At 38.8% G+C, this 26,479-nt stretch overlaps 1 protein-coding gene and 1 long non-coding RNA gene across 2 annotated transcripts in view; one reads left to right on the top strand and one right to left on the bottom strand.

Moving 5' to 3' along the window:
- The window catches only part of LOC118881567, a 60,319-nt gene extending 35,418 nt beyond the window's left edge, over positions 1 to 24,901 (bottom strand). The window contains exon 1 of the long non-coding RNA XR_005016568.1: positions 24,742 to 24,901. This is a non-coding gene — a long non-coding RNA (uncharacterized LOC118881567). The remainder of the gene's footprint in view (positions 1 to 24,741) is intronic.
- Positions 24,902 to 25,057: 156 nt separating this feature from the next.
- Positions 25,058 to 26,479, top strand: part of ZNHIT6 (zinc finger HIT-type containing 6) — a 58,144-nt gene continuing 56,722 nt past the window's right edge. The window contains exon 1 of the mRNA XM_036868702.1: positions 25,058 to 25,935. Coding sequence (XP_036724597.1) covers positions 25,265 to 25,935 — 671 coding nt within the window. The 5' untranslated portion in view covers positions 25,058 to 25,264. The remainder of the gene's footprint in view (positions 25,936 to 26,479) is intronic.

Genomic DNA, 26,479 nt, shown 5'->3' with positions numbered 1-26,479 from the left:
TGTGACCACCTACAGGGGTGGGATAAGGATGGTGGGAGGCAAACACAAGAGGAAGGGGATATGGGGATATATGTATACATATAGCTGATTCCCTTTGTTATACAGCAGAAACTAACACAGCATTGTAAAGCAATTATACCCCAATAAAGATGTTAAAAAAAAAAAAGATCATACATAATGACCAAGTTGGATGCATCCCAGGGTCACAAAGATGGTTAAAAATATGCAAATCAATCAATGTGATACACCACATCAACAAAAGAAAAGACAAAACCACATGACCATCACAATAAATGCAGAATAAGCATTCAATAAAATTCAACATCCATTCATGATAAAAACTCTTAACAAAGTGAGTAGAGAGGGAACATATCTCAACATTATAAAATCTATTTATGAAGCTTTTGCAAACCTACAGCCAATATAAAACTCATCAGTGAAAAGCTGAAAGACTTCCCACTAAAATCTGGAACAAGACAAGGAATGCACTCTCACCACTTCTCTTCAACATAGTATTGGAAGTCCTAGCCACAGCAATCAGACAAGAAAAAGAAATAAAATGTATCCAAATTGATAGGTAAGAGGTAAAATTGTCACTATATGCAGATGACATGATACTATATATTGAAAACCCTAGAGACTCCACACAAAAACTACTAGAACTGATAAATGAATTCAGCAAGGTAGAAGGATACAAGATGAACATACAGAAATCAGTTGCATTTCTTTACACTAAATGAAATAGCAGAAAGAGAGTGTAAACAAACAATCCCCTTTAAAATAGCATCAAAAAAAAAAATACTTAGGAATAAACCTCACCAAGGAGGTGAAAGACTTGCATGTTGAGAACTACAAAACATTAATAAAGGAAATTGAAGATGATTCAAAGAAATGGAAAGATATCTCATGCTCTTGGATTGCAAGAATTAATGTTAAAATGGCAATACTACCCAAAGCAATCTACATATTTAATGCGAACCCTATCAAATTACCCATGATATTTTTCACAGAACTAGACCAAATAATCCTAAAACTTATATGGAACCATAAAAAAAAGGAGAATTGCTACAGCAATCCTGAGAAAAAAGAATAAAGCAGGAGGCATAACCCTCCTAGACTTCAGACAATACTACAAAGCTACAGTAATCAAAACACTGTGGTATGGGCACAAAAACAGACATACAGATCAACAGAACAAAATTGAGAGCCCAGAAATAAACCCAACACCTACAGACAATTAATCTTCGACAAAGGAGGCAAGAATATACAATGGGGAAAAAAGACAGTCTCTTCAGCAAGGGGTGCTGGGAAAGTTAAACAGCTGCATGTAAATAAATGAAGTTAGAACACACCCTCACACCATGCACAAAAATAAACTCAAAATGGCTTAAAGACTTAAATATAATACAAGACACCATTAAACTCCTAGAAGAGAACATAGCAAAACATTCTCTGACATAAATCGTACCAATGTTTTCTTAGATCAGTCTCCCAAAGCAACAGAAATAAAAGCAAAAATAAACAAATGTGGACTAATCAAACTCACACTCTTTGGTATAGCAAAGGAAGCCATAAACAAAATGAAAAGACAACCTACATATTGGGAGAAAATATTTGCAAACGATGCTACCAACAAGGGCTTAATTTCCAAAATATACAAACAGCTCATACAATTCAATAACAAACAAAACAAAACAAACAAAAAGAAAATTTAAAAATGGGAAAAAGACCTAAATAAACATTTCTCCAAAGGAGACATACAGATGGCTTGTAAGCATATGAAAAGATGCTCATCACTGCTAATTATTAGAGAAATGCAAATCAAAACTACAGTGAGGTACCACCTCACACCAGTCAGAATGGCAGTCATTAAAAAGTCTACGAATAACAAATGCTGGAGAGGGTGTGGAGAAAAGGGAACCTTCTTACACTGCTGGTGGGAATGTAAATTGGTGCAGCCACTATGGAAAACTGTACGGGAATTCCTCAAAAAACTAAAACTAGAGTTGCCATATGATCCAGCAATCTCACTCCTCAGCATATACCCAGAAAAAAACCATAATTCAAAGAGATACATGCAGCCCTATGCTCATAGCAGCACTATTCACAATAGCCAAGACATGGAAACAACCTAAATGTATATTGACAGATGAATGGATAAAGAAGAGGCGGTATGTATACACAATGGAATATTACTCAGCCATAAAAAAGAACAAAACAATGCCATTTGCAGCAACATGGATGCAACGAGATTATCATACAAAGTAAAGTAAGTCAGAAAGAGAAAGACAAATACCATATGATAGCACTTATATGTGGAATATAAAATACAACACAAATGAACATATCTACGAAACAAAAACAGACTCACAGATATAGAGAACAGACTTGTGGTTGCCAAGGGGTGCGGGAGGGAAGGATTGGGAGTTTGGGATTAGCAGATACAAACTATTATATATAGAATGGATAAACAGTAAGGTCCTACTGTATAGCACAGGTAACTATAGTCAATATCCTGTGACAGGGGCTTCCCTGGTGGCGCAGTGGTTGAGAATCTGCCTGCCAATGCAGGGGACACGGGTTCGAGCCATGGTCTGGGAAGATCCCACATGCCGCAGAGCAATTAGGCCCGTGAGCCACAACTACTGAGCCTGCGCATCTGGAGCCCGTGCTCCGCAACAAGAGAGGCCGCGATAGTGAGAGGCCCGCGCACCGCGATGAAGAGTGGCCCCCGCACCACGATGAAGAGTGGCCCCCGCTTGCCGCAACTAGAGAAAGCCCTCACATAGAAACGAAGACCCAACACAGCCAAAAATAAATAAATTATTTAATTAATTATTTTAAAAAGTGGATAATAAACTCATCCCTTTAAAAAAAAAATCCTGTGACAAACCATAATGGAAAAAAATATATATATATCTGAGTATATGTATCTTTTTCATATTCTATATATATATGAGTATATATATTCATATTCATACTCATATATATGACTGAGTCACTTTGCTGTACAGCAGAAATTAACACCAAATTGTAAATCAACTATACTTCAATACAATTTTTTTTAAAAATGAAGGGAACAGAAAACTAAGAAAAACAATTAATAATAATCATTATATTAATGATTTACTTACATATGTTAGGTATTTTCTTTATGTGAGGAACTGTACTAAATGCTTTAATGCATTTAATCCTAGACAAACTGACATAGGAAGAACTGAGATTTTGCCCAAGGTCAAATGGCAAAAAAGTTGCAGAGACACAATTCTAACCTAGCTCCCTATGATTTCACTGACCCTCCTCTGTAACCAGGATAACTTATTTCCTCCATGTATGTTCCATTATTATTTTGTAAATAGTTTGCATTAATTAAAAAACCCCAGAAAATAGTTCCATTTTTTTCTATTTCAATTTGCTGTCATGTAATTGGTGTGAATTTTTTCAAAATATTACTATAAATATTTGCATTAAAAGGAGTATTTCATTAAAAAAGGAAAACTTTACTTTAACTTTATTGATATTACATTCAGTTTTTCTCATGGACGTTTTTGATTTGTAAGAGGTTAAGCCATTTAATAACCAATACAAATGCCAAGATGCTATACAAAATATTCAGTTAAAATAATTTTTGTTTCTTAGTATTTCCTACATAATTCAATATACCACAGAAAAATACAATGCATTTTTCTTTCAAACCTTCCTACAATGAAAAACTTAAAAACTTTGTACAAAACTTAGTTAGTAAACACAAACAAGTTTTGGTTTAATAGTTGGAGGTGAGAAATTAAAACAATCAGAATTTGTTTAGCTTGGTTTCATAACTATTAGTCTAGCTAGTAAAAATTGCTGCTTTCAGACTTCAGGTATTCAAAAGATAAAAATAAAAATTTTTATAATGTTTTTTCAGAAAATTTTTTTCTAAAATCGTTTTAGGAATCTATTCCACGTACTTCTTTGCAGCAAACAGTATGCCTTCTGTATTAGGTCCTGGATTCATCTAATAGCAATGACCTAATTGTTGGATCCTTCTAAAGGCTCATCAATTATGATTGAACCTCCTGAATCATGATTTATTTATTTGATCCTAATCATGCTTTTGCCAATAACAGATCCAGCCAATTCTTTGGGAACAGTTACTTGTGTTGTAATAATAACTCCATCCAAATCACAGTATGTCATGCTCCCCTGCTGAAGAATAATCATACCCAGAATCAACCAGTGGTTTCTTCCCTGACCACTTACTTCTGTGTCCCAACCTCTGCATGCAAGCTCAGGAAATGAATCTGGTTCCTGATTACCCATGGGATGAAGACATGCAAGCTGCTCTGCAAAGCCTATTAGGCCTTGATGACCTGGCCTCTGACTACCTGTCAACCTTCTCTCCCTCCTTTCTCATCAGAGTCATTATACTCCAGTCATACCTAACTAATCCGCTGTTTCCTGAACATACTACGCTTTCATTCCTCTGTCTGGAAAGCTTTCCCACCTTGACCTCCTGGCCAACTCCTACTCATTCTTCAAGTTAGCTCCTCGGGAAGGCTTTCCTAATTTCCCCACAAAGGAATGCATGCTGCTTCCTCTTTAGATCACATTCTATCTTCTACACTTGCTTCACTATGTTGTTACTGCTCTTCACATGTTTGTCTCCCTTAACTATGACTTCCCTGAAGGCAGAGTATAGATTTTAATGTTTATAATCACACAGAATAGCACAGCGCATGACACAAATAGGTGCTCAAGTCCTTCATGTCTTCATGTCTTCTTGTGTGTTGTGAACCAGACACTGTGACCCAAGTTGGCAATTCAAAATGAGCAAAATGGCAAGGTCCCTGTGCTCAATGAGCTCACTATCTGGGAGAGAAACTGATGTTAATCAAATGATAATATTTATGAATATATCATTACAATTTGAAATAAGTGCTCTGAAAGACACACACACACACACACACACACACACACACACACACAAATCCCTACCTAGGCTGGAGCAGGAGGGAGGAGGAGTGGCTAAGGAAGGCTCCCCTAGGAAAGCAGTGCTTACTGGCCATCTAGAGGATGAGTAATTAGAGACGAGTCTGAGGAGAAGAAATGGGCCAGAATATGAGGGATCTTTGCAAGGCCATAACAAGGATTTAGTTCTTTTGTCCTTAGAGCAACATTAGGCATTGAAGGATTTTAAGGAGTTGACTGACATGATCAGACGTGTGATTTGCAAAGATGCTCAGGCAGCAGTTTGGAAAGTGAATTGAAGAAACAAATATTTATTGACTGCATTAACAAATTAATAAGTTAACTAACATGCTTAGCTAATTCTTGGTTATTCACATTATGTTAGGCCCATTTAATTAGAATTTAAATTTTAATAATATCTTCTAGTGTAGCATTGTCCAATGGAAATTTAACGAGTCACATACGTAATTTAAAATTTTACAGTACCTACATTTTAAAAACTAAAATGAAACAGGTGAAAAATTTAGTAATGTGTTCTACATAACGCACTGTAACTAAAATACTATTTCAACATGTACTCAATATAAAAATGTTATTAAATTTTGTACTAATCTTTGTAATCCAGTGTAAGTATTTTACATTTACAGTACATCTCTATTTGGATCACCACATATCAAGTGCTTAACAGCCACTGTGGCCAGTGGTACCATACTGGACAGTGCAGTTGTAATGCCTTCCCCAAGTGGTTTCCAAACCTGATTATACATCAGAAGTATACACAAAGACATTTGTTAAAAAGATTTCCCAATAGCTCTCCCCATTTTTATTAAGCTCTCTCCATTTTGATTGGTCTCTAGGAAGAGACCCAGAAATCTGGTTCTGATCAAGTACACCAAGTGATGGTGATGTAACAGTCCATGGACCAGCATATGGGAATTACTGCATTGCCTCAAAGTTGGGAATATAACAAAACCTTTGTGAATATAATGAAATATCTTGCACCCTCGGAAAATGTGAGCAATGTCATGAGAAGCCCAGTAGGAAAGATGTTTGAGAATTTGAGATACACTTGAAGTAATTTCAGAAATTCATTGCCATCACTGCTTCTTAAAAGTTCAATCTGTAGAATTCAGTTCCTGAAAAGACAGCAAACTAACAATACCACTGCCTCCTGGAGTTCCCAAGTCTAATCCTGAAGATGTTGTGTAAGTGAGAGGATGATGATGGATCTTAGAGACTAACTCAGAAACACTGACAAACCCCTGGGAGATGAAAGGGAGTTGGGTACCATTGTGGTGGGAAAAGGAAAGCCTGGGGTCATAGATGAACACTGATGGAGATAAGGAGTAGAATGGAGAGATGGGCTCCCTGATTGTGCCTTCTTCTAACCACATTACCCTGGGTGGATCACAGCCCACGCCAACTCGATGTGGACATGAAAACAGCAGGTCCAGCCCAGCACCTGTCCAAGGAGGCAGAGTAACATGGGGGAGCTGATAACTATGTGTACAGGTTGGCTTGGAACAGTTCTCTCCTTTACTTCCTTCCACCCTGGGGTCTAGGAAGTAGCAGAGGATACAGTAGCTCTTGGAAAAGGGATGGCAAATGCAGGGGAACTGGGAGATAACCTACAGGCATGTTCTCTTCCTGGAAGGGCAAAATGGAACTAGCAGAACTCAGATTGTAACACAAGAGGCTTTTCACCCTGAGGTTCATCCATGCTCCCCTTTAGCAAACCCTCTCAAGAAAAAAAAAAAATCACCAGAAAAAGAATCACAATCCTAGTCTCAGGCTTTTGATCCTCCCTTTCAAGTATGAATTACAGCTGAAGTTGCTGACACTCCCAAGGGAATAACAGATCACAGAGGAAAATATTACAGCATCTGAGGAGTACAACTCACAAAAGAAATTTTTTTAGAAAACTAGACAATTTCTGCTAGAGGAGTAGAATTAATGGACCCAAAAAAATTGAGAAATTTTAAGTGAGTAAAAGAAATGCCACCAAAGAGATAAGGGAGAATATTAGCAATATGAAGCAATAATAAGCTGGAGATACAGGTTATGAAAAATACGGTGATTGAAATGAACTCAGTGGATGGGTTGGCTGACAGACTGGACACCATCAGATAACAAATTAGTAAGGCAGAAATTAGTTAGGGATCTCTCCCAGAATGTATCTAGAAGCAATGAAGAGATGGGAAACATAAAAGTTAAAGGATATGGAGAGAACCCTAATAAAACCTGACAACATTATAAGAAAAGAGAGCTAATATCCTTCATTAACATTCATAAAAACGTAGGAACAAAATACTAGCTAACTGAATCAGACATATATATATATATATATATATATATATATAATATATAATGTGTAATAAAATAAATGAATTTAGAAAGGTTGCAGGATACAAAATCAACATATAGAAAAATCAATTGTATTTCTATAAGCTAGCAATGAAAAATTCAAAAATTAAATAATCCCTTTCAAAATCACTTCAAAAAGAATAAAATACTTAGGAATATATATAGCACGACATGCAAAAAAACTTTTACAATGAAAACTACAAAGCATTGTTAAGTGAAATTAAAGACAATCTAAGTAAATGAGTGACTTTACATTTTCATGGACTGTAAAACACACTACCGTTAAGGTGCCTGTTTCCTACCAATAAATCTATCAATTCTATACAATCCTTGTCAAAATCCTAGCAAGATCTTTTGTAGAAACTGGTAAACTGATCCTAAAATTTATATGGATATGCAAACGACCTAGAATAGCTAACATATTTTTGCAAAATTAGAAGGACTTAATTATCTGATTTTAGAACTTAATATAAAGTAATGATAATCAAGAGAGTGTGGTATTGGTACAAAGATAGACCTATAGCTCAATGAAATAGGATAGAAATTCCAGAAATAAATTCTTACATTTATGGTTACTTGATTTTTTTACAAAATGTCAAGGCAATTCAAAAGGGAAGAATAATAATTTTAACAAATGATGCTAGAACAATAAGATATCCATATGCAAAAAAGAACTCAAACCATTACTTTGTAGTATATGTTAAAGAACAACTCAAAATGGATCATAGACCTAAATGTATGAACCACAACTATAAAGCTTCTAGAAAATATAGGAAAAAAATCTTTGGGACTTTGGTCTAGGCAAAAATTTACTAGTGTGACACAAAAAGCACAATTCATTTTAAAAATAAATTGAACTTCACTGAAATATAAAACTTTTGCTCTTTAAAAGACACAATTAGGAAAATTAAAAATAAGTCTAGGGGAAAATATTTGCAAACCATACAAGGACTTGTCATTAATTATCTACTGCTGTGTAGCAATTGGCCCAAAAGTTAGTAGTTTAAAACAACAAATATTTATTATCTCACACAATTTTTGAATCTGAGGAATCTGAGTGCAGCTGTCAGAGCTGCAGTCATGTCAAGACTCGATTAGGACTAGAGAACGTGCTTCCAAACTCACTCACATGGCTGTTCTCAAGCTTCAGTTCCTTGCTGTTTGTTACCCAGTGTATTAGTTTGATAGGGCTGCTATAACAAAATAGCACAAATGGAGTGGCTTAAATAACACAAACTTATTTTCCAAAAGTTCTGGAGGCTAGAAGTCCAAGATCACGGTGTCAGCAGGTTTTGTTCCTTCTGAGGCCTCTTTGGGTTGTAGATGACCTTCTTGCTGTGTCTTCGCATGGCTTTTCTCTGGGTGCACACATCCTTGATGTCTCCTTTTGTGTCTAAATTTCCTCTTCTTAAAAGAATTGGATTAGGGCCCACCTGAATGGCCTCATTTTAATTTAATCACCTCTTTAAAGGCCCTATCTCCAAACAGCCGCATTTTGAGGTACTAGGGGTTAGGGCTTCAACATTTGAATTTGGGAAGAATGTAATTCAGCCCATGACGGTCAGAGACTTCAGTTCCCTGACACATGGGCCTCCCTGTAGGGCTACTCACAACATGGCAGCTTATCTCTCCCAGAGTGAGTGATCTAGGAAAGAGAGTAAGAGAGCAATTGCCTGAGACAGAAACCACAGCCTTTTTTCAAACCTAACCTCAGGAGCAACGTATTACTTCTGCTGCACACTACTGGTAACACAGACCCATCCTGGGACAATTTGGAAAGGTTCTACACATTGGTATGAATGATAGAAGCTGGAGACCATTGGGGAACACCTTGGAAACTATATAACAAAGACTTTTATCCATAATATATGAAGAACTACTATAATTTGATAATAAAAAAGACAAATAACAAAAATAGGCAAAAGATTGTCTTTTCATTTTGTCAGTGGTTTCCTTTTCTGTGCAAAAGCTTTTAATTTTAACTAGGTCCCATTTGTTTATTTTAGCTTTTATTTCCTTTACTTTAGGAGACAGATCCAAAAAAATATTGCTGCAATTTATGTCAAGAATGTTCTGCCTATGTTTTTCTCTAGGAGTTTTATAGTACCTGGCCTTACGTTTAGGTCTTTAATCCATTTTGAGTTTATTTTTGTGTATGGTGTTAGAGAATGTTCTGATTTCTTTCTTTTACATGTAGCTGTCCAGTTTCCCCAGTACCATTTATTGAAGAGACTGTCTTTTCTCCATTGTATAGTCTTGCCTCCTTCATTGTAGATTAATTGACCATAGGTGCATGGGTTTATTTTTGGGTTCTCTATCCTGTTCCATTGATCTATGTGTCTGTTTTTATGCCAGTACCATAGTAGTTTGATTACTGTAGGTTCATAGTATAGTCTGAAGTCAGGAAGCATGATTCCTCAAGCTCTGTTCTTCTTTCTCAAGATATGACTGACAAAGAATCAATCTCCAAAATATACAAACAGCTCATACAGCTCAATATAAAAAAAAAAAAAAATCAAACAATGGGTAGAAGACCTAAATAGACATTTCTCCAAAGAGACATACAGATGGCTAATAGGCACATGAAAAGATGCTCAACACCACTAATTATTAGAGAAATGAAAATCAAAACTACAGTAACGTATCACCTCACACCAGTCAGAATGGCCATCAAAGATGCAAATGTGTGTTCACATGTCCAATCGTGAACTAACTTACATAAGTTAGTTCAAGTGTCTGGCATACATCATCACGTGCGTGCATCCTCTACAAGTGGTTGTGCTTTTGTGCACTTTACTGTACAGTACTGTATAGGATACAGTAGTACAGTATCTTTATTTCAAGCCCAGGATGTCCAGAAGCAAGCATAAAAGCAGCAGTGGTGTAGCTGGTACTGCTAAGAAGCACCAGGAATTGGAGGTCCAGAAAAATGATGAAGAGAGACAAGAGGAAGAAGAAGTAACTGAAGAACTGAAGACATTCACAATGCAGGAAATGGCAACAGGATTTTCTTTATCTGAGGAGGCACTATTAGTTTTTGAGGCACAGGGCCCAAACGTAGAACGGTACACGAAGGTTGCAGCAGCCATTCAGAATACAATCCAGTGCTACTGTGTCATCTATGACAAGAAAATAAGAGCTACTACCCAGACATCACTGGATTGTTTTTTCAAGAGGGTAGATAGAATTGAATCTAGCAAGGAACCAGAACCTGTGCCTGTGAGTGAAAATGCAGCTTTCCCTCCGTCTCCTATTGCTGATGATCCTTCAGCTCTACCATCTCCCACCTCCTCTACCTCCTCTAGTCAGTAACTCTTCTTGCCTGTTCACTTGATGCCAGCCCCTGTATGCCAGCTGTTGTACTGTACTACTGTACTTTTCAAGGTACTGTACTGTAAGGTTAAAAATGTTTTCTTTATTTTTGGGGTCTTTTTATGTATTATTTGTGTGAAAACTATTATAAACCTATTACAGTACAATACTATAGAGCCGATCATGTTAGTTGGGTACCTAGGCTAACTTTGTTGGACTTACGAACAAACAGGACTTACGTAGGTACTCTTGGAATGGAACTTGTTCACATGTAGGGGACTTACTGTATTTACAATAGCCAAGACATAGAAGCAACCTGAATGTCCATCAACAGAGGAATGCATAAGGAAGATGTGGTACATATATACAATGGAATATTACTCAGCCATAAGAAAGAATGAAATAATGCCATTTGCAATAACATGGATGGACCTAGAAATTATCATATTAAGTGAAGTAAGTCACACAGAGAGAGACAAATATCATATGATATCACTAATGTGCGGAATCTAAAAAAAGATACAAATTAACTTATTTACAAAACAGACTCACAGCCATAGAAAACAAACTTATGGTTACCAAAGGGGGTAGCAAGTAGGGGAAGAGATAAATTAGGAGTTTAGAATTAACATATACACAGTACTACACATAAAATAAATAAGAAATACTACTGTATAGCACAGGAAACTATACTCAGTACTATACTCAGTACAAGATACTCAGTATCTTGTAATAACCTATAATGAAAAAGAAGCTGAAAAACAGTATTTGAATTTTATGTATAACTGAATCACTTTGCTGTACACCTGAAACTAACACAACGTTGTAAATTAACTATACTTCAATAAAATAAAATTTTTTAAAAAATGAGAAACAAACAACAAAAAAATGGGCAAAAGAACTGAACAGACATTTTTCCAAAGAGAAAATGCAGATGGCCAACAAACACATGAAAAGATGCTCAACATCACTAATCATCAGGGAAATGCAAATCAAAACCACAATGAGACGTATCATCTCATACCTGTCAGAATGGATATCATCAAAAAGAACAGAAATAGATAAATGGTGAGACAAGATGGCTGAGCAGAAGGACTTGAGTTCACCTCCTCTCACGAAAACACCAAAATCACAACTAACTGCTGAACAACCACTGACAAAAAAGACAGGAACCTACCAAAAAAGATATTCTACATCCAAAGACAGAGAAGAAGCCACAACGAGATGGTAGGAGGGGCACATTCATGATACAATCAAATCCCAAACCTGCCAGGTAAGCGACCCCAACACTGGAAAATAATTATATCGCAGAGGTTCTCCCACAGGAATGAGAGTTCTGAGCTCCACATCAGGCTCCCCTGTCTGAGGGTCAGGCATCGGGAGGAGAAGCCCCCAGAGCATTTGGCTTTAAAGGCCAGCGGGGCTTGATTGCAGGAACTCCACAGGACTAGGGGAAACAGAAACTCCACCCTTAGAAGGCACGCATCAAGGTCTCATGTGCACCAGGACACAGTGAAAAAGCAGTAACTTCATAGGAGCTTGGGTCAGACCTACCTGCTGGTATCAGAGGGTCTCCTGGAGAGGCAGGGGGGCAGCTGTGGTTCACTGTGGGCACAGGGACACTGGTGACGAAGGTACCAGGGATTATTCATAGGTGTGAGCTCTCCTGGAGGCTGCCATTTTGACACCGAGACCTGGCCCCACCCAACAGCCCATAGGCTCCAGTGCTGGGATGCCTCAGGCCAAACCACCAACAGGGCAGGAACACAGTTCCACTCATCAGCAGACAGGGTGCCTAAAGTCTTCCTGAGCCTACAGCCACCTCTAAACACAACCCTTGACACAGCCCTCCCCACCAGAGAGATAAGACCCAGCTCCACCCACCAGTGGGCAGGTACCAGTCCCTCCTACCAGTCAGCTTGCTCAAGCCTCTAGACCAGCCTCACCCATGACGGGGCAGACACCAGAAACAAGAGGAAGCAGAATCCTGCAGCCTGCAGAATGGAGACTACAAACACAGAAAGTTAGACAAAATGAGATGTCAGAGGAATATGCTCCAGATGTGGGAACAAGACAAAACCCCACAAATACAACTAAGTGAAGGGGAGATAGGCAACCTACCAGAAAAAGAATTCACAGTAATGACAGTAAAGATGATCCAAATCTCTGAAAAAGAATGGAGGCACAGACCAAGATATAAGAAATGTTTACCAAAGACCTAGAAGATTTAAAGAATAAACAAACAGAGTTGAACAGTACAATAACTGAAATAAAAAATACACTAGAAGGAATCAATAGCAAAATAACTGAGGCAGAAGAATGTATAAATGACCTGGAAGACAGAATGGTGGAAATCACTGCTGCAGAAGAGAATAAAGAAAAAAGAATGAAAACAAATGAGGATAGTTTAAGAGACCTCTGGGACAACATTAAATGCACCAACATTCGCATTATAGGGGTCTCAGAAAGAGAAGAGAGAGAGAAAGAGCCTGAGAAAATATTTGAAGAGATAATAGCTGAAAAATTCCCTAACATGGGAAAGGAAACAGTCACCCAAGTCCAGGAAGCACAGGAAGTCCCATACAGGATAAACCCAAGGAGGAAGACACCGAGAGATATATTAATCAAATAGACAAGAAAAACAGAGAAAATATTAAAAGCAACAAGAGAAAAGCGACAAATAACATACAAGGGAGTCCCCATAATGTTATCAGCTGATTTTTCTGCAGAAACTCTGCAGGCCAGAAGGGAGTGGCATGATATACTTAAAGTGAAAAAAGGGAAAAACTTACAACTAAGAATACTCTACCCAGCAAGGCTCTCATTCAGATTCGACAGAGAAATCAAAACCTTTACAGACAAGCAAAAGCTAAGAGAATTCAGCACCACCAAACCATCTTTACAACAAATGTTAAAGGAACTTCTCTAGGCAGAAAAGAAAAGGCCACAACTAGAAACAAGAAATTTACAAATGGGAAAGCTCACTAATAAAAGCAAATATACAGTAAAGGTAAGAAATCATCCACAAACAAGTATGATATCAAAACGAGCAATCATGAGAAGAGGAAAGTACAAATGCAGGATACTAGGGATGCATTTGAAAATTAAGAGACCAGCAACTTTACAACAATCTTGTATATATATGGACTGCTATATCAAAACCTCACGGTAACCAAAAACCAAAAATCTACAATAGATATACACACAAAAAAGAAATAGGAATCCAAACACAACACTAAAGAGAGTCACCAAAGAAGAAGAGAAGAGAACAAAAGAGGAAGGGAAGAAAAAGATCTACAAAAACAAATCCAAAACAATTAACAAAATGGCAATAAGAACATACATATTGGTAATTACCTGAAATATAAATGGATTAAACACTCCAACCAAAAGACACACTGGCTAAATGGATACAAAAACAAGACCCATATATATGCTGTCTACAAGAGACCCACTTCAGATCGAGGGACACACACAAACTCAAAGTGAGGGGATGAAAAAAGGTATTCTATGCAAATGGAAATCAAAAGAAAGCTGGGGTAGCAATACTCATATCAGACAAAATAGACTCTAAAATAAAGACTGTTATAAGAAACAAAGATGAACACTACATAATGATCAAGGGATCGATTCAAGAAGAAAATGTAATAATTGTAAATATATATGCACCCAACATAGGAACACCTCAATATATAAGGCAAATGCTAACAGCCATAAAAGGAGAAATCGACAGTAACACAATAATAGTTGGGGACTTCAACACCCCACTTATATCAATGGTCAAATGATCCAGACAGAAAATCAATAAGGAAACACAGGCCTTAAGTGACACATTAAACGAGATGGACTAAATTAATACTTATACAGCATTCCATGCAAAGGCAGCAGAGCACACACTCTTTTCAAGTGCAGATGAAACATTCTCCGGGATAGATCACATGCTTGGTCATAAAACAAGTTTCAGTAAATTTAAGAAAACTGAAATCTTATCAAGCATCTTTTCCGACCACAACGCTGTAAGATTAGAAATCAACTACAAAGAAACGACCATAAAAAACACAAACACGTGGAGGCTAAACAATATGCTGCTAAAGAACCAATGGAACACTGAAGATATCAAAGAGGAAATCAAAAAGTATCTAGAGACCAATGAAAATGAAAATACAATGATCCAAAACCTATGGGACGCAGCAAAAGCAGTTCTAAGAGGGATGTTTATAGCAATACAATCTTACCTCAGGAAACAAGAAAAATCTCAAGTAAACAACCTAACCTTACACCTAAAGGAACTAGAGAAAAAAAGAACAAAAATTCCAAAGTTAGTAGAAGGAAAGAAATCATAAAGATCAGAGCAAAAATAAATGAAACAGAGATGAAGAAAACAATAGAAAAGATCAAAGAAACTAAAAGCTGGTTCTTTTGAAAAGATAAACAAAATTCTTAAACCTTTAGCCAGACTCACCAAGGAAAAAAAGGGAGAGGTCTCAAATCAATAAAATTAGAAATGAAAAAAGAGAAGTTACAACAGGCACCACAGAAATACAGAGGATCATAAGAGACTACTACAAGCAACTACATGCCAATAAAATGGACAACCTAGAAGGACAAATTCTTAGAAAGGTACAATCTCCCAAGACTGAAACAGGAAAAAATAGAAAATTTGAACAGACCAATCACAAATACTGAAATTGAAACTATGATTTGAAAATTTCCAACAAACAAAAGTCCAGGACCAGATGGCTTCACAGGCGAATTCTATCAAACTTTTAGAGAAGAATTAACATATCCTTCTAAAAATATTCCCAAAAATTGCAGAGGAAGGAACACTCCAAACTCATTCTATGAGACCACCATCATCCTGATACCAACACCAGACAAAGATACCAAACACACACACAAAATTACAGGCTAATATCACTGATGAACACAACACAAAAATCCTCAACAAAATACTAGAAAACTGAATCCAACAATACATTAAAACAATCATACACCATGATCAAGTGGGATTTATCCCAGGCATTCAAGGATTTTTCAACACCTGCACATCAAACAGTATGACACACCACATCAACAAACTGAAAAATAAAAACCATATGATCATCTCAATAGATGCAGAAAAAGCTTTTGACAAAATTCAACACCCATTTATGATAAAAACTCTCCAAAAAGTGGGCACAGAGGGAACATACCAACAACATAATAAAGGCCATATATGACAAACCTACAGCTAACATACTCAATGGTGAAAAAATGAAAGCATTTCCTCTCAGATCAGGAGCAAGACAAGGATACCACTCTCGCCACTTTTATTCAACGTGGTTTTGGAAGTCCTAACTATGGCAATCATAGAAGAAAAAGAAATAAAGGGAATCCAAATTGGAAAACAAGTAAAACTGTCACTGTTTGTAGATGACATGATACTACACATAGAAAATCCTAAAGATGTCACCAGAAAACCACTAGAGCTAATCAATGAATTTGGTAAAGTTGCAGGATACAAAATTAATACACAGAAATCTGTTACATTTCTATAACTAACAACAAAAGATCAGAAAGAGAAATTAAGGAAACAATCCCTTATACCATCACATCAAAAAGAATAAAGTAACTAGGAATAAACCTACCTAAGGAAGCAAAAGGCCTGTACTCAGATACTGATGAAAGAAATCGAAGATTACACAAACAGATAGAAAGATCATGATCCTGAATTGGAAGAATTCATATTGTCAAAATGACTATACTACCCAAGGCAATCTACAGATTCAATGCAATCCCTATCAAATTACCAATGGCATTTTTTGCAGATCTAAAAGAAAATATCTTAAAATTTGTATGGAAACACAAAAGACCCCAAAGAGCCAAAGCAATCTTGAGAAAGAAAAATGGAGCTGTAGGAATAAGGTTCCCTGACTTCAGACTATACTATAAAGCTACAGTAATCAAGACAGTATGGTACTGGCACAAAAACAAACTTATAGATCAAAGGAACAGGATAGAAAGCCCAGAAATAAACCCATGCACCTATGGTCAATTAATCTACAACAAAGGAGGCAAGACTATACAATGGAGAAAAGACAGTCTCTTCAATAAGTCGTACTGGGAAAACTGGACAGCTACATGTAAAAGAAAGAAATTAGAACATTCTTTAACACCATACACAAAAATAAACTCAACATGGATTAAAGACCTAAATGTAAGGCCAGATACTATAAATCTCTTAGAGGAAAACATAGGCAGAACACTCTTTGACATAAATCGCAGCAATATCTTTTTGGATTCACCTCCTAGAGTAATGAAAATAAAAACAAAAATAAACCAGTGGGACCTAATTAAACTTAAAAGCTTTTGCACAGCAATGGAAATCATAAACAGAACAAAAAGACAACCCATGGAATGGGATAAAATATTTACAAATGAAGCAACTGACAACAGATTAATCTCCAAAATATACAAATAGCTCATGCAGCCCAATATCAAAAAAACAAAAAAACCCAATCAAAAAATGGGTGAAAGATCTAAATTGATATTTGCCCAAAGAAGACATACAGATGGCCAAAAAGCACATGAAAAGATGCTCAACATCACTAATTATTAGAGAAATGCAAATCAAAACTACAATGAGGTATCACTTCACACCAGTCAGAATGGCCATCATCAAAAAGTCTACAAGAAATAAAAGCTGGACAGGGTGTGGAGAAAAGGAAACCCTCCTACACTGTTGGTGGAAATGTAAATTGGTAGAGCCACTATGGAGAACAGTATGGAGGTTCCTTAAAAAACTAAAAATAGAGTTGCCATACGATCCAGCAATCCCACTTCTGGACATATATCTGGAGAAAATCATGCTTCGAAAAAAACATATGCACCCCAATATTCATTGCAGCACTATTTACAATAGCCAAGACATGGAAGCAACCTGAGTGTCCATTGACAGAGGAATACATAAAGAAGATGTGGTACATATATACAATGGAATATTACTCAGCCATAAAAAAGAATGAAATAATGCCATTTGCAGCAATATGGATGGACCTAGAGATTATGATACTAAGTGATGTAAGTAAGTCAGACAGAGAAAGATATATATCATATAATATCACTTATATGTAGAATCTTAAAAAAAAGATACAAAATAACTTAATTACACAACGGAAGCAAACTCACAGACAGAGAAAACAAACTTATGTTTACCAAAGGGGAAAGGTGGGGGGAGGGATAAATTAGGAGTTTGGGATTAACATATACACACTACTATATATGAAATAGATACTGAACAAGGACCTACTGTATAGCACAGGGAACTCTACTCAATATTCTGTAATAATGTATATGGGAAAAGAATCTGAAAAAGAGAATTATACATATATTATATGTATAATTGAATCATTTTGCGGTACACCTAAAACTGACACAACATTGTAAATCAACTCTACTCGAATATAAAATAAAAATGTTTTTAAAATATCAAAAACAATATGTGAAACAAGCTTTATCTTGATTCAAACTATTCCAGAAGATAAATCTAAGAAAAAAGTTATAAAACCTATTTTTAAACAACAGCATCAAGAAAAATAAGTATATGCAATCCCTAGTTGACTACTTAGAAGGGTAATATTCATTTAGATGAATCTTAAAATAAACAGTTTTACTATACTATGATCACATTTAATCCATGCATACCCTCCTGATAAGCCAAAAGAATTAGTCTCACTTTGTCCATTACAGTAGAGAAAACTACTTTGAACTCTAGCAACCCATAGCATTCTAAGGACCTCCAAGAATTCCACAATGTTTTTTACCTTCTCCTGGCTCAAAACTTTATGCATAAATGAGTATGTAAAAAATCCAGAACCAGAGAGACAGAAAAAGAGAGAGAGAGAGAGAGAGAGGGACTCATTGAGAATGAGAAAAGAAAAACCATAACTCTAAGGCTCTAAAAAGCCTTGAATTTTAGGCATAAGTTTCACATATTTCTTGGAAAAAGTCTCCCAATTCTGAATTCATTCAATGAAAACTGAGCAATTCAAAAAAAACAACAAAAAACAAACAAAACTATGTACACTGTTGGTGGGAATAGGAATTCACGCAGTCACTGTGGAAAACAGTATGGAGGTTTCTCAAAATACTAAAAATAGAACTACCATATGACCCAGCAATTCCACTCCTGGGTATATACCTGAAGAAAACAAAAACGCTAATTTGAAAGGACACACGCACCCCAGTGTTCATAGCAGCATTATTTACAATTGCCAAGATATGGAAGCAACCTAAGGGTCCATTAACAGATGAATAGATAAAGACGAGGTGGTATGTCTTTACAATGGAATACTACTTAGCCATAAAAAAAGAACGAAATTTTGCCATTTGCAGGAACATGGATGAACTTGGAGGGCATTATGCTAAGTGAAATAAGTCAGACAGATAATGTATTATATCACTTATATGTGGAATCTATAAAAATACAACAAACTAGTGAATATAACTGTTACTCAATGCAAGTCCATGTGCCCAACACACAGTGAAGCCAAACAATATCAAAATGTTGGAGCCTGGAGCAGAGAAAGGTTTACTGCAGGGCCATGCAAGGAGACGGGTGGCTCAGGCCCTAAAAACCCCAAACTCCCCAAAAGCTTCTAGCAAAGCCTTTTATAGGAAAGGTGAGGGAGGGGCGTGGTTAGTTGTTGCAAACTTCTTGGTGTCAGATCCTTTGTTTTTGAGGTCAGGTCATAGGTCACGATGTTCCTGTAAACTTCCACCGAAACAAAGGTTATTCTCTGTTCTGACAAGAGAGGGCAAGGACTCAAGGTTCAACTTTTGACCTCCGAGGTCCAAGCCCTGTCTAAGAGGAAGGGGTCCCTTCGCGGGCTGGTTACCCTGCCCAGGAGCCTTCGTCCAGTACCCAGTCCGGGTCCTCCCACCAGTGCCCAGACCCAGCTGAGGAGGCAGATCTCAGTCGGTGGCACCCTCAGGGCCAAGTCCCAGACCCTGCCCAGCAATCACCAGTGAGGAAGCAAGGTGCCCAGGACTCAACTGGCCCTCAGGCTCCTCAGGCCACCCAAATGGGTGCCGGATTTCCCGGACTGTGACCCATGGACACGGCTGCCACCGTTAGGTCACAGAGGTGGGGATGGGGGAGAGGGTCGCTGCTGCTTCAAGGCCTGGGTCCGGCCAGTGGGTGGCTGTGGTGAGGGCTCTGGGGCCCTGCAGGACACAGCCCTCAGCCTGTCCCCGGCTCCCCAGCTCACCCGCCGGCCCAAGGCCAGGGGGCCTGCACGGCCCCGGAGAGAAGGCCGAGATCCGCCTCTCACGGCACTCTCTGCCCCGAGGAACACTGCATGCTGACTGTTGGCAGAGTGGGACCTCTAACCGCCAAGCATTAACGGTCGCGTGCTAATAGCTGTGCGCTCACCCCGCCGCTACTCATAACACAAAAGAAGACTCACAGATATAGAGAAAAAGCTACTGGTAACCAATTGTGGGGGGGCAGGAGGGGCAATATAAGAGTGGGGGAGTGCAAGGTACAAACTATTTGTTGTAAGGCAGGCTCAAGGATGTATCGTACCAACACAGGGAATACAGCCAATACTGTGTAATAACTAAATGGAAAATAACCTTTTAAAATTGTATTAAATTTTTAAAATTTTTAAACTTAAAAAGTAAAAGGTAACATAAGAAAAAATAGGCAAAAGATTTGAATAAACATTTCACTAATAAACATTTCACATACGAATGACCAGTAAGCACATGAAAAGATACTCAACATCATTACTAGTCATTAAGAAAATGCAAATTAAATTCACAATCAGATACCACTATATACCCATAATCAAAAAGACTGACCATACCAAATTTGGGCAAGAAATGTAGAGAAACTGGAACCCTAATACTTTGCCAGCGGGAATGTAAAATGGAATAGCTATTTTGGGAAACAGTTTGACTATTTCTTAAAAAATTAAACATAAACTTTCTACATGGCCCAGAAATACCACTCCCAGGTACCTATCTACTCAAGGGAAATGAAAATATATGTATACACAAAGACTTATATGTGAATGTGGAGGCAGAATTATTCATAATACCAAACCTGGAAGCAATCCAAATGTCCATCAGTTAGTAAAGGAATGAACAAAATGTGATATATCTATACAATGGAATATTATGCAGAAATAAAAAGGGAACAAACTACCAATACATGCTACAGCATGGGTAAGCTTCAAAAACTTTACGCTAAATGAAAGAAGCCAAACTCAAAAGACCACATATTGTATGATTTCATATGACACTTCCAAGAAAGGCAAATATATAGAGATAGAAAACAGATCAATGGTTGCCTGGGAACAGAGACTGACTGCAAATGGAAACAATGGAATTTGGGGCGAAGATGGAAATGTTCTAAAACTGGACTGTTGTGATGGTTGCACAACTACATAAATTTAAAGTTACTGAATTGTAAGTTTATAATAGGTGTATCTTTTTAATAGGTGTATTTTTACGTGAATTATACCTCAAGGAAGCTGTTACAAATAGCACACAATAAAACAACCCTATGTATTTCACAAAGACGTGTTTACGTAAGGAACCATATCAAATGCATGAGAGTGAGGGGGAGGGTAATGAGAGTGGAGATGTACAAATGACAAAAACATTAAAGAAAGGGTTGTCGCACATGCTGAGAATGTGCCGAGAACTGGGGAATGTGATTATCTCAGCTTTGTCCTCCACAGTCTGAAAGAGAGAACAAGTAAGCTGTCATCAGTGAACCTTTCAAAATTACTAGTAGAATGAGGAAAATAATACTTATAATTATAAAATGCTTTACTGTTTAAAAGCTCACATACATTTTCTCATTTCTCAAAACAGCTCTGTTAAATAGCTATAACTATCTCCATTTTACAGATGAAGAAACCAAATTAGACGTGGCGTGGTCACACAACTAGTGGCTACTAGTAGCTAGTAGCATGTAGCTTGGAGTTACTTAAACCCAGTACTTTTCCCATTGTCATCTAAGAACACTGCCCAGATCAAACTGGTCTTCCCTGACAACTCCACAATCATGTTTACACTAAGAGATCCTACCCCCCTTACTTTGCTGATCCAATCAGACTCTTCCCCAGACATTTGGAATTGGACAATAGTGAGTCTCCACGACTACACGCACGGAGGATATATAAACCTGGGGGTTGTGGAGTGGCTGTATTTTTTAACAAGGTACATGGGAAAGAGATACACCTGGCCTTCAAAGAAAGAAGAACGAAGTGGATTCAGTGACAAAAGGCCCTGTGGCCACCAAGGCAAATACACATTCACACTGTGGTAGCCATGGAGAGGTGCCACCCAGATCCCCCTTCAAAGAACTTGATACCCAGCCACAAGAAGTGCAGTCATCAGCCTCCAGCTGTCAGCTCCAGCTGCAGAGAAGCCTACTGCCCAAGATCACGTCCTTTCTGGGGCAGTCTGCATCTGGTGACTGAGCGGGGTCAGATATAAAGCACGGAGCAGTTCTGCCTGATGCAGGACACTCGAAAGAAAACGCTTTCTCCAGAGCGACCCGGCAAGTTGGCCAAGGATTTGTCAGACCTGCATCACATCTTAAGTTCTCTCTCTGACCAATCCTGCTTCCTCCTCCTTCCTTTCACAGGCATTGAACCCTAATAACTCCTATCAGCGTCTGTTTCTCAGTAACCCAACATGCAACCCGTCACAACACATGCCCACAAGATAAAATTCAGGCTTCCAAGCTTTCTGGTTCCTGCCTCTTGTGTGGACCCAGCTGCACTTCCACTTTCCAGCCTTTCTTTTAACCAGGCTCAGGTGCGAACAAAGGCTTTGACCAGATCATTAATTTTCTGTTAGAGTACTGCCACTAATAGCCACGTAATCTTGAGCAAATCATTTTATTTCTCTGGGTCTTCACTTTCTTACTTGTCCACTGAGTGGTCAGGAAAGGCCCTCCTAATATTTACCCTATAGTCAACCAGACAGCTGATTACACACTGCCTGCTGAGCCACCAAAATGGTTTTCACCATCCATAATATACACTCTCTCACGGTATTTCAGTCTTAGCTTAGATGCTTTCCTAGAAAGTATCCCCAGCTTTCTAGCTGTTAAATTGAACTCAACTATGATTTCGGCAAAGGGCCAGCTCCCAAAGTGAGGAGGAGAGCTGCACCATGGATGCCTGGTGCAGGGCTGGGAGACAGAGATGATAGAGGATAGCATGAAGGTTCAATCCTATACTGCAGGAGCTGGGCTTGTCCCTGTACTCCATTGAGGTAGAAAAGGGAGGGAAAGGGGTTTGAGGAGCTGGATAGGAATTCAATGATAGGCCCACAAACAACTTCATTCCCCCGTCCCTGCCATGTCTGTCCCTGCAGGCAATACCCTTGCTCTATACTCCAACAACCCAAAGTTCTCTCCGGCAGGACCACTCAAGTTCCCCTTTTCCTTCAAAACTGCCATTTAACAACATCACCACAGCCTCTGATACCTCCATCAAAACTACAGTCCTAAAGTGTTGATTATTTAACTTAGTTAAGCGACTAGCTGTGATACTCTCAAGAATCCTTACTGGTTTAACGATATTCCCTCCAGTGACTGTGAAAAAAACACACAGATTACAAGAACAAATGTAGGAAAACGACAAATATCCAAAATACTCCAAAGCGTTTTTGCTTCTGGTGTCTGATTTGTAGTTTCACAACTTTCTCTGTGATCTTAAATGGACATCCGTTACTCTCTTGAGAGTAAACACTTCCTCTTGTTCTCATCCCCCAAATGTTGTCTTTAGCAAGGCCACATGGATTCTTTCTGTCATTTAGCCCCTATTCCTAGTATAAACATGTAATCTGGCCTGCAAATCTGAGACAGGCTGGGACCTGGGACCCTTTGCTGCAGTGCCTGCACCTGGAGAAAGAGTAACAGAATACAAAGAAACTATAAGGGACTAAAAATAACTGTGTGCATGTGCAGGTGGGGCAAATTAAAAACAACAAGATACAAAAAGACCAAAAACCCAACTGCCACTTCTCAGGAGTCTGCAGCAAAAGCAGGGTACTGCACACAGCACCACCAAGGAGATAGGCAGACCACCTAACCCCTCAGGCGGACCCCTAGACCCACCCCTATCCTCACCGCATGTAAAGGAACCAGCTCCCTCCTGCCCCCCACCCCACCCCAAGAGCCAACAAAGGCACCTGTTATTTGTTTTCGCTCCCTTGTGCTGCAGCACTAGTCCCAATAAAGTCTTACCTGATTTTCTTATCTGGCCTCTTATCAATTTCTATTAATTAAGGAGTCCAAGAACCCTGGTCGGTAACAGGGTTACCAGTCAGGCTCTTTTTGACTCCATGGGTAGCTGGCACCTCTAAGTATACCGAAAAAACACTGTCCATATGACTCCTTTGGAAGCCTCTTCCTCTTAACCCATAAGAAAATTTTATGAAACTTTCCCAACTTACTTCAATGCAACTGCCAGTGCTACAGTATCAGTGGAGCCCCAACTAAGGTTTCAAAATTTCCTCATTCTGCTCACCCATTCAAAATTCCCATTCCCTGATGAACATGTCAATGAGTGATAACAGTTAAATGCCCTGCAAACCGTAACAGGGTTTGAGGGATTGGCACAAAGCAGCCCACAGCTAAAAATCCATTTCTTTGAAGTCTCCTAATGCAGAGAGAAAAATATGAATCTCACAGACATCATGTAAAGATTAGGTGAAAATGCCTAATGCCCAGTATGTAATATTAATTTTCAAAAGTAACTGAAACGGATGACAGGATAGTTTTTGTTTTCTGTGTTGGTTTTTTTTTTAAGATGTTCTAGTCCTGGGGGTTGGATTTTTGGTCCAGTCTTTAAATATGTGTGTGTTTGATATATATATATATATTCACCTAGAGAGAATCCTGTAAGATGCTGTAAATGGGGAACTGGCTGATGCCGGCTGTTACTGACAAAGAAGTGAAAGAATTAAAGTTAATGCCCTCTTTCCTACCTGAAACCTATCAGGATTCCCAGTAATAATAGCGACCATATGTTGAGTTTCATCACTGCTAGCTTATTTCCATGCATGATTACACTTAATCATCAAAATAAACTAAAAGATTTGTAATACCATCGTCTCTGGAGTACTGCTGAAGAAACTGAAGCGTGGAGAGGCGTAATAACAGGTGTTTCTTCCATTTTCATGCAAGTTCAGAACAGATTAGGGTGGGTCTTCCCATTACAAAGCTGTGAAGATCCCGCTTCTCCCCACCCCGGCGCAGAGAGCCTCTGCTCTTTTTAAGCGGAAGCGTGTGGCCACGTGCATAGGGCGCGGCCTCCCCAAGGGAAGGGTTTGGCGAAACCCCGCCCCGAAGGCGGGATGACAGTGGGCGTGGCCTCACGCGGATCCCGGAGGGTCTGTGCCGGACTGCAGCAGAGCCGTAAAGAGCTCCACGAGTCGTGAAGCGGCAGTGCGCGGAAGCGTTGCTTTACGACTGTTTGGAGAGACGCGCCGGGCCGGCGTTTTCCGCTTGCTACTTCTCTGATCCACACGTGGGCCGCTGTCGGTGTTCTGGCCAGAAATTCATTCCTATTGGCGTGGACCAGCCATATTGAAGGACAGAGTGGCAGCGGAGGTCAAGGATCTTGAGCTGATGGATTTTGCTGCTGAAAATGAAGAGACGTCGGGAGAAGGTCTCCAGAGTGGAGCTGAAGGGGCGCGGCTAAGTCTAGAGTCAGGTGGAGAGAGAGTCAGGGGCACAGTAGGGACCGAGGAGGCCGGCGGTGGAGAGGCGGGGAATGGGCTGACCGGAATGGGGAAGACAGGGGAAGGGGAAGAAGGAAATGGACCAAGGGCAGAGGAGATGCGAGTGGACCTAGCAGTTGTGAAGCAAGAAGTAGTGGACTGGTCAGAAATGGAAGAAGGTATGCGGAATGACCAGTGGGTAAAGCAGGAGGTGGAGGATGGGCCTGAGGTGAAAGAGGAAAAACCAGGCACGTTGGAGGTGAAGCAGGAGATGGATAGTAGTTTGATGGTAAAAGAAGAGAAGGTGGAAGAACCAGAGCTAAAGGAAGAGAACGTGAAGGTGAAGGAAGAAGTGATGAACTGGCTAGAAGTGAAGGAAGAGAAGAAAGATAGCTTGGAGATTAAACGGGAGGAGATGTTTCTTGATCAGAACGTAAAAAAGGAGGAAATAATGGATGAAGTGTGTGTAAAAGAAGAGAAGTATTTCCCTAAAGAAGAAGTGATGGATGATACAAAGGTGAAAGAAGAGCCTCAGATAAATCCCCCAGTGGTCTCCAAGCGGAAACTGGCCATGTCAAGGTAGGGCAAGGGGAATTCCATTGGGGGAATAAAGCTATGGAATCCTCTGTTGTCTAGATTGAAAGAAATTACACTACCAGAAGGGTGTGGAATAATGATAAATAAGTGCCATTTTGGGTCCCTGGAGCCTGAATGATGGGGAGGGGGGCGATTGGGAAGGGAGGGTTTTGTCAGATGACAATAAATTCAGTGAAAATATGTGAGGTTGGTACTAGTGTCCAGTGGCCAAGTTAGGAAGTGAAAATTCTTGGGGCCAGAAAGCCCTTGGACCAGAATCTGGCTTGACTTAATATGCTCTTGGCTCAGTATTCTTTTGAGAGAGTATAGGTGTGAGGAAAAGTCTAATAAAACCAACAAGGACAAAGTGTAGTAAGTTAAAATTAGAGAAAATACACTTGAACTCACCCAACTGTCTAGTTTCTCTATGGGTACTATGAATATTTATTGCTTTTGATTTAATTTCCTTATAGTGTGATAATGAGGCAGCATAGGAAATAAGAGTAGTCAGTTTCTTGGGATTATCACTGTCTCAAACACAGTGAGT

This window comes from Balaenoptera musculus, chromosome 1 (assembly GCF_009873245.2).
Source record: "Balaenoptera musculus isolate JJ_BM4_2016_0621 chromosome 1, mBalMus1.pri.v3, whole genome shotgun sequence".
NCBI lineage: Eukaryota > Metazoa > Chordata > Mammalia > Artiodactyla > Balaenopteridae > Balaenoptera > Balaenoptera musculus.
This window is presented reverse-complemented; position numbering and strand designations above follow the sequence as displayed.